At 35.3% G+C, this 12,977-nt stretch overlaps 2 protein-coding genes across 2 annotated transcripts in view; both read left to right on the forward strand.

Moving 5' to 3' along the window:
• Positions 1-5,800, forward strand: part of LOC147518850 (protein trichome birefringence-like 43) — a 30,219-nt gene extending 24,419 nt beyond the window's left edge. The window contains exons 4-5 of the mRNA XM_086590573.1: positions 1,496-1,654; positions 5,452-5,800. Coding sequence (XP_086446699.1) covers positions 1,496-1,654; positions 5,452-5,752 — 460 coding nt within the window. The 3' untranslated portion in view covers positions 5,753-5,800. The remainder of the gene's footprint in view (positions 1-1,495; positions 1,655-5,451) is intronic.
• A 914-nt stretch (positions 5,801-6,714) lies between these two features.
• On the forward strand, positions 6,715-12,171 carry LOC147518853 (protein trichome birefringence-like 43). Its single transcript, XM_086590569.1, has 5 exons — positions 6,715-7,387; positions 9,924-10,095; positions 10,849-11,024; positions 11,168-11,326; positions 11,784-12,171. Exons 1-5 carry the CDS (start codon positions 7,110-7,112, stop codon positions 12,082-12,084), a joined length of 1,086 nt encoding a protein of 361 aa, XP_086446695.1. The 5' UTR covers positions 6,715-7,109; the 3' UTR covers positions 12,085-12,171.
• The last annotated feature ends 806 nt before the right edge of the window (positions 12,172-12,977 follow it).

Here is a 12,977-nt window from a genome sequence, read left to right on the forward strand (position 1 = left end):
CCGCCATCGTGGCTGCAAAGTCTTCTTGAACTCATTGAAAATCGGTCACTTTCTGATCAACTACTGTGGCATTGTTGGCTTTGTGCAAAGGTGGGTGTCCTGTTATATCCCAACAAAAATCAGCACTATGATTTGTGCGCCCACAATGCTCACAAGGCTCAAAACTGCCAATACCACGACCACGGTCACTCCGCGGGTACCCACCACCCCCCCCTAACCACCACTAACCCTCTACCTCCCTCTACCGCCATTACCACGACCAGAAGAGGGGTTGTTATTACCGCTTGGAGGGATCAATAAAGCCGCATTGTCATTGTGCCTTGGAGGAGGTGCAGTAATATGAGACAAACGAGAGTAAGCCTCGCATGCAGTAGGAGCTTAGATTCAGCTTGAACTTGGGCTTTCACATTAGCAAACTCGGGACGTAGCCCAGATAGGAATTTGGAGACTCGAAATTCCTCTCTTTGTTTCTTCAACTGATTTATGTCTGTAGTAAGTGGGTGATATATATTCAGTTCTTCCCACTTCCTACTTAAGAGAATTGTAATATTCGTGAGATAGACATACCTCCTTGAGTGAGATCAAAGATGTTCTCATACAACTGAAAGATACGAGAAGTATTCTAAGATTGAGAGTATGATTCTTGTAGATACTCCCAAATCTCCTTCGAGGTTTTAAAAAACCGCACAGTATTACAAACATCTTTCTCCATAGTATTCCACAGAAATTCTTAACCAAGGTGTCATCTTTTGTCCGTGTTGTCTTTCCTTTATCATCCGGGGATCTCCGCCGATGATTTTCCTTACCTTTTCCAAGAAGATAAACAAGAATGCCTCTCGCCCATTGAAGGTAATTGGCAACACCCTCCAATTTGACAGAGGTCATACCAACAGAGAAAAACAGACGATTACCAATTCATCGGATTTTGGAACAACATCACTCATTGTAAAGAGAAGAAAAACTCACTTGATGAAAAAGAATACGAAACTGCAAAACTGGGAGACAGACATCTCCTCTTTATCAATACCGAGAGATTGCGGAAGCGAAACAATACTAAGACACCAACTAATACTAAAACTGGAACCTTGAAACTGAGGATCTCTCTCCTAGCATTCTCTAAACAAAGTCGGCTCCGACACCATGTTATTTATGCTAGGAGATACATATGGTGGTTAGTTTGTTAGGTTAAAGGGATTGAGTGTGTAGAAGAAGAAGAAGAAGAAAGGATGGAGGCACAAGAAGAAGGTAGGGTTTAGAGTATATTTACCCTAACCTACAATACATATATTTATACTAGAGATGGAATAACCTAAATAGCAACAAGTTAAATAAGGTACGGTCTCACACTTATAGAATGTGTGAGACCGACACTACATACTTCAACAATTTATAATTATGTTGAGATTATATATAAACAAAAATGTTGATAAAATAAACAAAAATAATATAAAATAAAAAGATTAAATAAAAATGTTGATATCCATGTGTTTTACAGATGGGACTATATTCAAGAAGGAAAGAAGGTGTATAAAGACATGGATCGCTTGGTTGCTTATGAGAAAGCATTGAAAACATGGGCTAATTGGGTTGATACAAAAGTTGATCCCACAAAAACTAGAGTTCTTTTCCAAGGCATCTCACCGGATCACAACAGGTACGTAAGTACATGACTGTTAGCTTCTAGTGAATATATATGAGCATTGGCCATTCCCAATTCCGGTTCCTCTCATTGCCTACCCAGTACCCCCTCCATAGCGGTTGCTTCCTTTGTAGAATTGCTTACTAATAAAGTGCCTAACAAAAAATGATTATAATAATAATATAAAATAATATATATAGGGAGGGATAGAGTCACTTTGGAACTACTCCATGACTTACAAATTGAATTAAGACCCAATTTTTTGTGGATATGATCTTCTCACAATGGATAGCATGCCCATAAAATTTCATCCTACGAAAACTAGTGTTCAATTTTGAACGTTTATCTAACGGTCTAAAATTTTTCGATTTCATAATAACATTTGATTAGGTTAGACATATTTGAATGAGCCGAAATTTGATAGGCATGTTATTCATAGTGGGGAGATTATATCTACAAAATATCAGTTCTTAATTCAATTGGTAGGATGAGATATGACTTTATACGTTTTGGGAGTGACTCTAATGAGAATAACTTATATATAGGGATAGAACCACTCCCAAAATGTACAAAGTTATATCTCATCCTATCAGTTGAATTAAGGGCAATATTTTGTAGATATGATCTCCCCACCATGAATAACATACCTACTAAATTTTGGCTAATTTAAATATATCTAACCTAATCAAATGTTATTATGAAATTGAAAAATTCTGGACCGTTAGATAAATGTTCAAAATTGAACACTAGTTTTTGCAAGATTGGACATATCCAAATAAGATAAAGTTTTATGGGCAAGCTATCTATTGTGAGAAGATCATATCCACAAAAAATCGGGTCTTAATTCAATTTGTAAGTTGATGGAGTGGCTCGGAAGTGGCTTTATCCTTATATATATAGTGCGCACATTATAGCCACATTTTCGACATACAAATGAATTAAGGTCTAGTTTTTTGTAGAGATGATCTCCCGACAAATGAATGAAGATCATTCTCACAAAAAATCATAATATTTGGATATGTCTAACCATGTTTAAATTAGTGTTCATTTGTGTTCATTTTTTAATTATTCATCTAATGGTCTAAAAGTTTTGTAAGCATGTTCTAATGTTAGACTTCTTTGAATGAGCTGAATGTTTGTGAGCATGTTCTCCATGGTAGGGAGATCATATCTACTAAAAATCAGCCATTAATTCAACTTTTAAGTCTATAATGTTGTTTGGATTAATTTACAATGTGGCTATAATGTGTATATAAAAATGTTGTCGCGGTATTGACACCCCATTAAATGGAATTGGCACCCCTTTGACCAATTCAAAGGTACTAGTACCCCTCCATTAATCACATAAAAAGCACTCACGGTAAAAAGTTGCTGTGAGATCGCATAATCTACGGCATCGGGTTGCCGCGATATCCCATATCTCACGGAAGGTGATTGCCGTGAGTCCTTTTTTCTTTTAATTTTTTTTAATAGCCACTGTAAAAAGTTAGTTGCCACAAGATGGTTGTGTTCACTAAAATTGAGTTTTTTGCTTGTGTTAATTATCAAAACTCTTCTTCATTAATTTAATGACAAAATTTTCTTATATCATATGAAAATATTTGCCGCGGGATAGCAAAATTATGTCTCGATTGTACATTTTTTTTGTCATGGTTTTGGTGTTATTCTTGGAGTGTATAAAGAAGTTTAAAAGAAGAAAATGAGATATCCATATATCGTGTGTGTTAAATACGCAAAATTTAAAGTGAAAAAAAACAAAAAACACAAAAAAAAAATGTTCCATGGCAACTGCCTACCGTGGGATATGGGATCTCGCTGCAACCCAATGCCGTAGATTGTGCAATCTCGCGGCAACTGTCTGTCATGGGATATGAGATCTCGCGGCAACCCGATGCCGTAAAACTATAGGCATGTGGGGGTGTAAATAGATATATAAGAAATAACTATTATTGTTTTACTTTTTGACAAATGGGTGCCATAAAGTGGAGTGCCAATACCACGCCATTTTTAAAAGTGATGCTATGAAGTAACCCACACACAAAAATGAAAAATGTGGAATGCAACATGTGCCCGACCCAACCAACACCGTGGATTTTATAGGGTTTACCCCTTTGGCTTATCTTGGCCGGTCCTCTTTTACATGGGGTTGGGGCAATTTTGGCTTTTGCCCATTTCTAGGTACCAACCAGTAGGGGTGTAAAAACGGCCCTCAATCCCTCGGCCCGCCCGACCCGACCTGGCCCATAGACAAAAAAAGCCCTCAAATTTAAGCCCGCATGCAATTTGAGGGCAGGGCCGGCCCGACCCTCATGTTTTGAGGGGAGGGTAAGGGCCTAGATATGGAAACATGAGGGCGGCCCTCAGCCCGACCCTCTAAAGCCCTCACAAAGCCCGTATTAAGGCCCTCTAACTGTAAATATTTATCCTTTTGCTTTGCAAATATTTGAAGACTAAAGCAAATATAAGTTGTGATCAAGAATCAAGTACAGAGAATACTATGAAGCTTAATGATGCATTTAAACAATTCTCTTGTTGTTTTGCAAACCTGCTTTTGGATTTGTTTGAAGTATGAACATGTCCTTGATGAAGGTTCTCTCTCTTGTAATGAATATATTGTTAGAATATGTGAATATATTATATAGGATATAGTAAAAGATTATATGGATATATCTCTATCCTATATAATATATTCATATATTTTATTGTATATGTTAATGAAGTTTGATAGGTTTTCAAGAATTTTTTGTAATGAATATGTTAATCGGTTAATGAAATCGATAAAACCAAATATGTTAATGAAGTCCCGAACAAGTTGCATTCAAGAGTTTTAAATAATTGACAAGTTGTGCACCCGCCCATAGACCCGCCCCTCGGGCCCGCCCACGCTTTTCTAAAGGGGGAGGTGAGGCAAGGGTCAGATAATTCAAGTGTTGGCCCTCACAGGCCCGACCCTCATAGCATAAGGGGCCTGGGCCAGCCCGGCCCATTTTACACCCCTACCAACCAGCATCAAATCCAGTTAAAAGAAGAGCCATCCATAATTATTGATTTAGAGAGGATCTGGTCTTAATCGGGGACCAAAATAATGCCGATATTTTTGAAATATAGTTAATATATTTCGGTTTTTTAGATACTCGATATAGATATATTGTGATATATTGGATGTATATATCAAAATATTTGCCTTTGGTCTTAATCAGGGCCGAAAATATCGGTCGAAAAATCGATTTTTTGTTGATATTTATCATTTTTTCATTCTACCGACTTTGAAACATTTGAAATATCGGCTCTAAAAATTAAATTAATTTTAAACCGATATATATCGGTTTTATATTGGTAAAACCGATATAAAGATATATGTTGGCAATATATTCTAATATATTCGATATATAACGTTTGCCTTGGTTGGACAGTTTGACTTTTGACCGATTTTGTTGACTGTTGACCGATATATCCTGATATATATTGTTATATATCAATGATATTTCCGAAATATCTTGATTTTTCGATTTTTTTGAATATTATCATCAAAATGGACAAAAATGATATATCAATCCGATTTTTTTATTTTTCCGATATGTATCGGTTTTAGGACGGTCCGAAAATATCTTCAAATCCCGAAACTTTTGGCCTTGGTCTTAATTACATTTGCACCTGGATGTCAAAACTTAAGTGGGTGTTGGTGTAAAATTTTCATCAAATTTGTGTAGATTCAGATTTTGATCATAGAAGATAGAAGTATAGAAAATATGTTCTCATATTCCCCGTACTTTTCTCACTTCGTTTTATTTTACTTGTCTTTGTGACACCAGTTCTGCAGAATGGAAAAATCCGAAGGCCCAAAACTGTTTTGCCCAACAAGAACCACTAAAAGGTTCAAAATATCAAGCAGGTCCACACCCAGCAGAAACAGTAGCAAAGAAAGTCTTGAGCACTATGAAAAAACGGGTCTATTTGCTCGATATCACTACTCTCTCACAACTAAGAATAGATGGTCATCCTTCAGGTTATAGTAATCGTGGACATAGGGGTATGGATTGCAGCCATTGGTGTCTTGCTGGTGTTCCTGATACTTGGAACCAAATCCTGTATGCAGTTCTCAAAAGAACTTAGCTTTTGATTACTACAATAGTTTTTCTAACATAAAGGAAAAAAGAAAATTTGTGCCTCTCAAATAAATGTCAACTGATGCTTTGACAATGCTCAAGTTGTGCGCTTAACCTCTATAAATTATTTGTAGGATTTATTTTGGATATCTAATAAAATATATTATTGTAAAAATTAAAATAATAATAATAATAATAATAAACTCTTTTCTATTGGAAAGGAATGCAAGGGCGGTTAAAATCATAGTTTAAGATTTCGGAATTTCTGAAATTCTGACAAATCCAAAAACCAGAATTCCAGTCTTTATTCCGTTATATTCCGAGAATATTTTGAAATTTAGATTTTTTCGATTTTTAATTTGGAATTTCAAATATTTCAAAAATTGAAATATTCGGCGGAATTCCAAATATTTCGTCGAAATCACTCACTATAGTAAAAATATGATTATGGTTGTAATAGGAGGGAAAAGGAGCGCTAATATAAAGGGAGTCAAACTAAATGCAAAATCATCCAATTGCCTGCTATTGGGCAGATCACTATGCAAAGTAGATTTGTGAATAATCTTTTTGCATAGCCATCATCGCATGGGCTCTCATTTCAGTCTTTTGAAGCTGTAAAACACTAAAACGTCATGTAAAATTCAAAAATAACCTCGGCCAATTCTTACAAAGTAAAATTGTTTTAGCGAACCAAATTGACCACTCTAAACTGTCCTTAGATATTTACATGATGATAAACTGATGTTTTTCTTTTCTTTTTTCTTTTTTTTAGCGAGGAAATTTATTTTCTCAAAATGATGGACCCATTTCAAAGAAGTTTCGAATTTTCAATGGAGTCATAGCCAACGCTCATTTATAGTGGCAGTGATTAAACTTTCAGTTTTTCTAAACTTCTATAATAGATACAAGTTGCAAAAACGTTCTTATTATCAGCTTTACACTCATAAGTCATAACCCAAGACAAGAAAATAAAGACAAAATATTTTCAGGTTGTGAAGAGAGCTTTTCTTATCTGTAGTCCTGTGATGTGAATCTCTTTTTCTTCAATATTCAGTCCTCATCTGTATATCCTGTGGTCTACATTCCAATGGCTGTTTCATTCTATATTTTTACCATTCCATTTATGAACAAAGTTCTATCAAATAATTAGGGAACAATTACTACTAAATCAACTAATAATTCCCTACCATCTTTGGAATGTTTACAGTATAACTACCACGAACAGTATAACATTTCCATTTTAGCTAGAAGTCACTTTCTAACCCAATATCTTCCTACTTGGTTTTTAAACCTCCGTCTCTTGTGACTTCTACAAATACTATCTCTCTTCTTCTTTTCTTGAATTATTATTTTTTTTTTCAACAATGGGGTTGTGCGGCTTTCATGCCTCTTGTTCTCTTCTCTCTCTTGTTCTAATAATCGTTTTTCTATTATGTGGAGAACATGTTCATAGTATAGGCAGATTGCAAACAGATGGCTGTAATTTGTTTGAAGGAAGTTGGATTTATGATGCAACTTATCCTCTATATGATTCTTCGCAGTGTCCTTTTTTTGAGAAGCAATTTGATTGCGTAAGGAATAGTCGTCCGGACAAACAATATCTCAAGTACAAGTGGAAGCCTACTGCCTGCGAATTGCCAAGGTACTTTTGTTGCTGCTTTTTAAATATTCGATCTCTTGTAAAACTTTCATGTGCGTTATATGTGATTTTATCAAGTGTTAACATGGTCCAGAAACTTATTCAAAATGTAAATGATGTGTTTTATTTTGTTCTTCCTCTACAACATACTGATATTTGTTGTAGAGAGGATAAAAAAGGTCAAGTTTATATAAGAACTTAATACAGATAGAGCCATAGAGGTCTGCCTAATCCCAAAAACTTATTCAAAAAACAAACATGGTCGGAAAATCAGTACTATACTACGAATGTTTTTAGCTAGGTGGTTCGATAGGTAGAAGGTCGCAGGTCAGTCCTATAGGCTCCCGACCCTCGAAAACCTTTGAGAGTGCAGTGTTTATCGTTGGATGATGCTGGACGTTCAATAAAAATCCCGACGAAAACACACTGCGTTCTTATATTAAAAGATGACAACAATCAGTAGGTTCCAAGTTACATATTGCATTTATGTTCTACTAAAAATATTCTTCTGATGACTCTGGCAGTCTGGCCCACGAAAAGATACTAGAATCAAAGTGTTTTATGTTCTACACTTTTACAGTTATACGTTCTACCCTTAAGGTTAAAATCAGCCGGGCTGACAACTTTGGTACACTGTCTCTGTCAAACTGATTAACATCAAAATGGGTTTGGGAACCAAGTAAATTAGGACCACAAAAAATCTATTTATATTCCCTTAATAACTCCCTAGAGACTCTATATATTAAATGGCCAAAATTATATTTCTCTTTCTAAAAATAAAAAAACAAAAATAGAAACAAATAAATAACTAATAAATTATCCAATTAATTAGTTAAAATTCTATATAGTAACAAATAAATAACAAAAAACTTACCCATATTTCATCAAACAAAACAAAAAAGAAAAAACCAACTCCTAAAAAAATTAACGCCCAAAAAATTCACTTTTTTTAATTGTCAATCCTTTATTTCTTTCTTGTTACAAAGTTTCACTTTTTATCACTTTAGTTTATATTAATTTTGAATAGAGAAAAAAAAAATTGTATATTCTCTATCGATTGACTTGAGCTAATGTATGAAGAAAGATAGTTGAAAATGAATGCTTTGAATATGAAAATAGTGTGACTAAAGATGAAGATGCAATAGAAAAAAAAAATTAATTAACTTTATTCAATTTTTTTTGGAGTTAAGTAAGATTGTTTTTTTTTTATTTGTGAAAATATTAGTAAGTTTTTTTTATTTATTTGTTACTATTTATGATTTTAGTTATTTAATTAGGTAAGTTATTAATTATTATTTCGTTTTTATATTTGTTTTTTAATTTTTGGAAACAGAAAATGAGATTTGGATGCCACTTAGTAAATGAAGTCCCAAGAGACTTATAGACAAGAGACTTATAGAGAGTATGATTAGAAGCGCTCATTAGGGCTATCGCAAGAAAGATCAGTTTGCAAACTTAGCATAACGAACTTTAAAAGAGGCCAAGCTGTAACCGTAGAACGGCCCAAAAATTAAATTTTGTGTTTTGAACACCAACAGCGTAATAAGAATTACAAGTAGAAATTGAAATAAAAAAGTGAATTGCTTCTTATGGCAATATGATCTTACTTACACGCATGCGTTTTTGCAATTGCATACGTTCGTGCATGTTAATCTTCAGCGCATGTAAATGAAATTTAAGTCAAATAGTTTGAAGCAAAGGTCAATTTACTTCTTTAAGTGAGACTCCTTATGGCCTTATCACATGCAATAATTTGGTCCGACATACCATAATCATATTATTGGTAATTTGGCAAAGGCATCGCGTGGACTCATTGTTATGTAGGGCCCTACATCAATGTCCATTACAGAAACATCATTGTTAGAGAGCCCAATTTGCAGCTGGACTTGATAATAGATTAATCACGTATATAATATAATTATATAATAGGGACCATAAGCCGCATTGAAGACTGTTGGACGCAAGTGTGTCAAAACAAATTTATGAGCTAATCACATCGTACCTTCGCAGGGGGAGGGAAAAAAAATAATGTATATAGTTAGAGTTCGTGTATATTTTGATATCGTATATTGAAATTGATGAAGAATTAGAGTTTAAGCATGTGCTAGTTTATCTTTGAAAGGATGATCTAGGGGATGTAGAACACATCTCCATCGAATGGAGAAGAATGAGATCCATCTTTTCTACATCTCTATTTCCAGCAAAAGAATGGTGTCTTTCTTTTCGACATTACTTTGTTTTCATCCAAACTATACCCATAGGGCCACTCATGATTGGTGAAGTTTGGCCCATTGAGCTTCATATGAAAGAAGACCCACTTATTGAAGTTCTGCCTGAAATTGTTATAGAGCTAAAATCCCGAAACTGACTTTGTGTGCTAAAACTCTAAAAGCCGAAAACTATCTCTGTGAATAGATTGTTTGCTCAACTCAACTCCTCGTATTATTGGACATTTGGACTTCGTAAGAAAACAACACCTGTTTTTTATCCTTATCAACCTTTAATGAATTATTGGATCATCAAACTTTGCATGGCACAGGTTTAATGGTCAAGATTTTTTGGAAAGGCTTAAAGGGAAAACCATTATGTTTGTGGGTGACTCACTGAGTCTGAATCAATGGCAATCACTCACATGCATGCTTCACACGGCTGTGCCTCATTCCGACTATACCATATATCGCACGGGAGCCATTTCAACAGTCACATTCCCAGTAAGTTGTTTTTCATGAAATTTTCTTCGCCATGCATAGTTCCAAACTGGCAAAGAATTGTAACTGCAAATCGTTATCGTTTTCGACATTCTACATAGAATCATAAGAGATTACTAGTGCAGTACGGAAGCAGTTTTGGGAGTGGACACCCTTCCAACATATGGTTTCTAAACATCTAAAGGTTGACTGAACTCAGCTCATTAGCCGATGTCTGCTAATTTTAATTTATCTTTAACTAAATTTTGGAACAAGATCAAGTAAAAGAGTCGGAGAAAAAAGTGAGAAACATCACTCTAACCCGACGCAGTTGGGCCTCTTCCATCCATCATCCATGATGGTGCCAAGCTTTAGTTAAACGCCTTGACCTAGTGACTTCTAGCCGTAAGCCCACGTGTGGCACCCACAGGCCACAGGCCACAGCCCACAGCAGCAAGCTGGTTCTATGATCTGGGCCTTAGCTATGAAACAAAGTATCTTACGTCAAAGCCTTCAGCAGTTGAAAGGAGTGAAAGCCCACTAGTCCACTACATATGCTGATAGCCTGATATGCTGGAGCATTTCTTGACTCAAAGCCTTCAGAGGAGTGTGTGTGACTTAAAAGTTAAAACTGTTGTGAATTTCTATCGTGACTTACTTTTCCATTCACAGTTTGGAACACTTTTGAAAAGAATAAGAATAACTAACACTTTTGAAAGATGGTGTTAATATTCACGAAGCAAAATCACCAGATATTTTTATTTATTTTTATTGCAGGAATATGCTGTTAAGCTGATGCTCTTTCGTAATGCATTTCTAGTTGACATAGTAACTGAAAAAATTGGTCAAGTTCTAAAACTTGACTCTATTGAGTCAGGGGAAATATGGTTGAGGGCAGACATGTTGATCTTCAATACGTGGCACTGGTGGCTGCACACTGGACGAAAGCAACCGTAAGCCTTTTCTCGGTGAACATAAATATATTTTTGTATTATCTGATATATGATCCTTACTCTTGAGTCTCGAATTCTCGATACAATGATACCAATTTTCTTGATTTTTAAAAAAGAGTTGATGTTGTCTTGTACTCTTGTAGATGGCAATTCTTACAAGAAGGAAACAAGGTATACAAAGACATGGATCGCTTGGTTGCTTATGAGAAAGCATTGATAACGTGGTCCAAATGGGTGGACTCAAACATAGATCCTACCAAGACTAGAGTCCTTTTCCAAGGCGTTTCACCTGATCATAACAGGTTAATTTTGAAAACCAGATAAACCGCTGCTATGTTTCTTTTTCATACTACTCTTTTAGTTTTCCGATGATGGTGAGTATGTGGACGAAAAGGAGGTGACGAGTGGAGACAATTGATCTAAGCAAAATAGGATTGATACAACTTAGTAATTGATAACAAGCCATGCAAAAAAGATGTTGAAACAGAAGGAAAGGCATTTGATTTTCAAACGCGTTCCTTTTCCTTTAAGGCCCGAGTAAAGAATAGGGCTTTGGACATTTTTCAAAGACTATGTTGGGCTATCGTTCAGCTCTAGCATATTCTTCGGGTTTTACCTTTGAACCGATCTGTATTTGCGTCTGGTTTCACCTTAGCATCAGTGATTCAGTGTTACATTATTGAAGTTATAAGATTTGAATTGTAGAAATAGCCCAAAGCTCACTACTCTTCATTATTCTGTTTCTGTTTATGATATCAGCTCCGCGGATTGGGATGATCCAGAAGCCCAAAATTGTTATGCCCAAGAAGTGCCGTTAAAAGGTTCTACATATCCAGCTGGTCCACATCCCGCAGAGACAGTGGTGAAGAAAGTGTTGAGCACCATGTCAAAACCGGTCTCTTTGCTTGACGTGACTACACTTTCACAACTAAGAGTAGATGGTCACCCTTCAGCTTATGGTATTGGTGGGCACGCTATTATGGATTGCAGTCATTGGTGTCTTGCTGGTGTTCCTGATACTTGGAACCAACTCTTATATACAACTCTTTTAAAGATATAAGATTTTGATTACTATATTTTCGCAAAACGAAAAACAAGGAAAAAATTGTGGATTATGATTATATTGATATCAATTGCAACTTTTCAAGTAGTGCTTTCTCTTTCATACAAAGTTGAGTAAACGCTAGTATTAGGAATGAATAACGCTAGTATTAGGAATGAATAACATCGGGGGGAAAAAAAAAGTATTAAGAATGACTTATATATTAGTTTTCCATGATTCCTTTTCATTGAAGTAAAATGAAATTGCAAATTCCTCTATTTGAATTTAGGTAGATATACACAGCGTTGTCATTCTGACTGGAATTCCCTGTAGATCATTGAAGCCTATTGCCTACCATATGGCTAGGGATAAATTATTTGAAAATGTGGGCTCGTTCCTGTGGAATTTTTTTTGTAACATATCAAAAAATGGTCTACGGGAAAGATTAAAGCTACTCTACGAAAACAGAAAGCTTCCTATTTTCAAAAGAAAACATGAGAAGAACTGAAGAAGTACTACACTAGAAACAGAATGCTTCCTATTTTTCAATGAAAACAAGAGAAGTATTGAAGGGCCCTTGGATTCATTTTCGTTATACAAAATTAATTACACCATCTACTCAATTAGCAAAAAAATCCAATTTCATTAACGTACGTCTCCATTTTCAATCAAGTTCCAACAAAGGAATTCTTTCTTCTTCAGTTCTTCCATCTCAACTATTTTCCTGGTTTCCTTATATTGACTGTTAGTTTATGATTTAGACCATAGTCAGTAAACAATATGAAACAAAGAAAACGCGTATGGATTTTATAGCTTATTTTTTGGATAAGACAATCAATAGGGTTGTTGATGGTCCATCTCAGACTTCTATTCTCAACCAGAACTCAGAAACAATGAGCTGGTGTACTTCA

The sequence above is a fragment of the Coptis chinensis genome, chromosome 2, assembly GCF_015680905.1.
Source record: "Coptis chinensis isolate HL-2020 chromosome 2, ASM1568090v1, whole genome shotgun sequence".
Lineage (NCBI taxonomy): Eukaryota > Viridiplantae > Streptophyta > Magnoliopsida > Ranunculales > Ranunculaceae > Coptis > Coptis chinensis.

Excerpts from the sequence above, each read along its gene's own strand:
- LOC147518853 (XM_086590569.1), top strand. The coding sequence starts at position 7,110 with ATGGGGTTGTGCGGCTTTCATGCCTCTTGTTCTCTTCTCTCTCTTGTT. Across the intron at positions 10,096-10,848 it reads TTTCAACAGTCACATTCCCA|GAATATGCTGTTAAGCTGAT; the intron begins GTAAGTTGTTTT and ends TTTTTATTGCAG. Across the intron at positions 11,327-11,783 it reads GTTTCACCTGATCATAACAG|CTCCGCGGATTGGGATGATC; the intron begins GTTAATTTTGAA and ends TTATGATATCAG.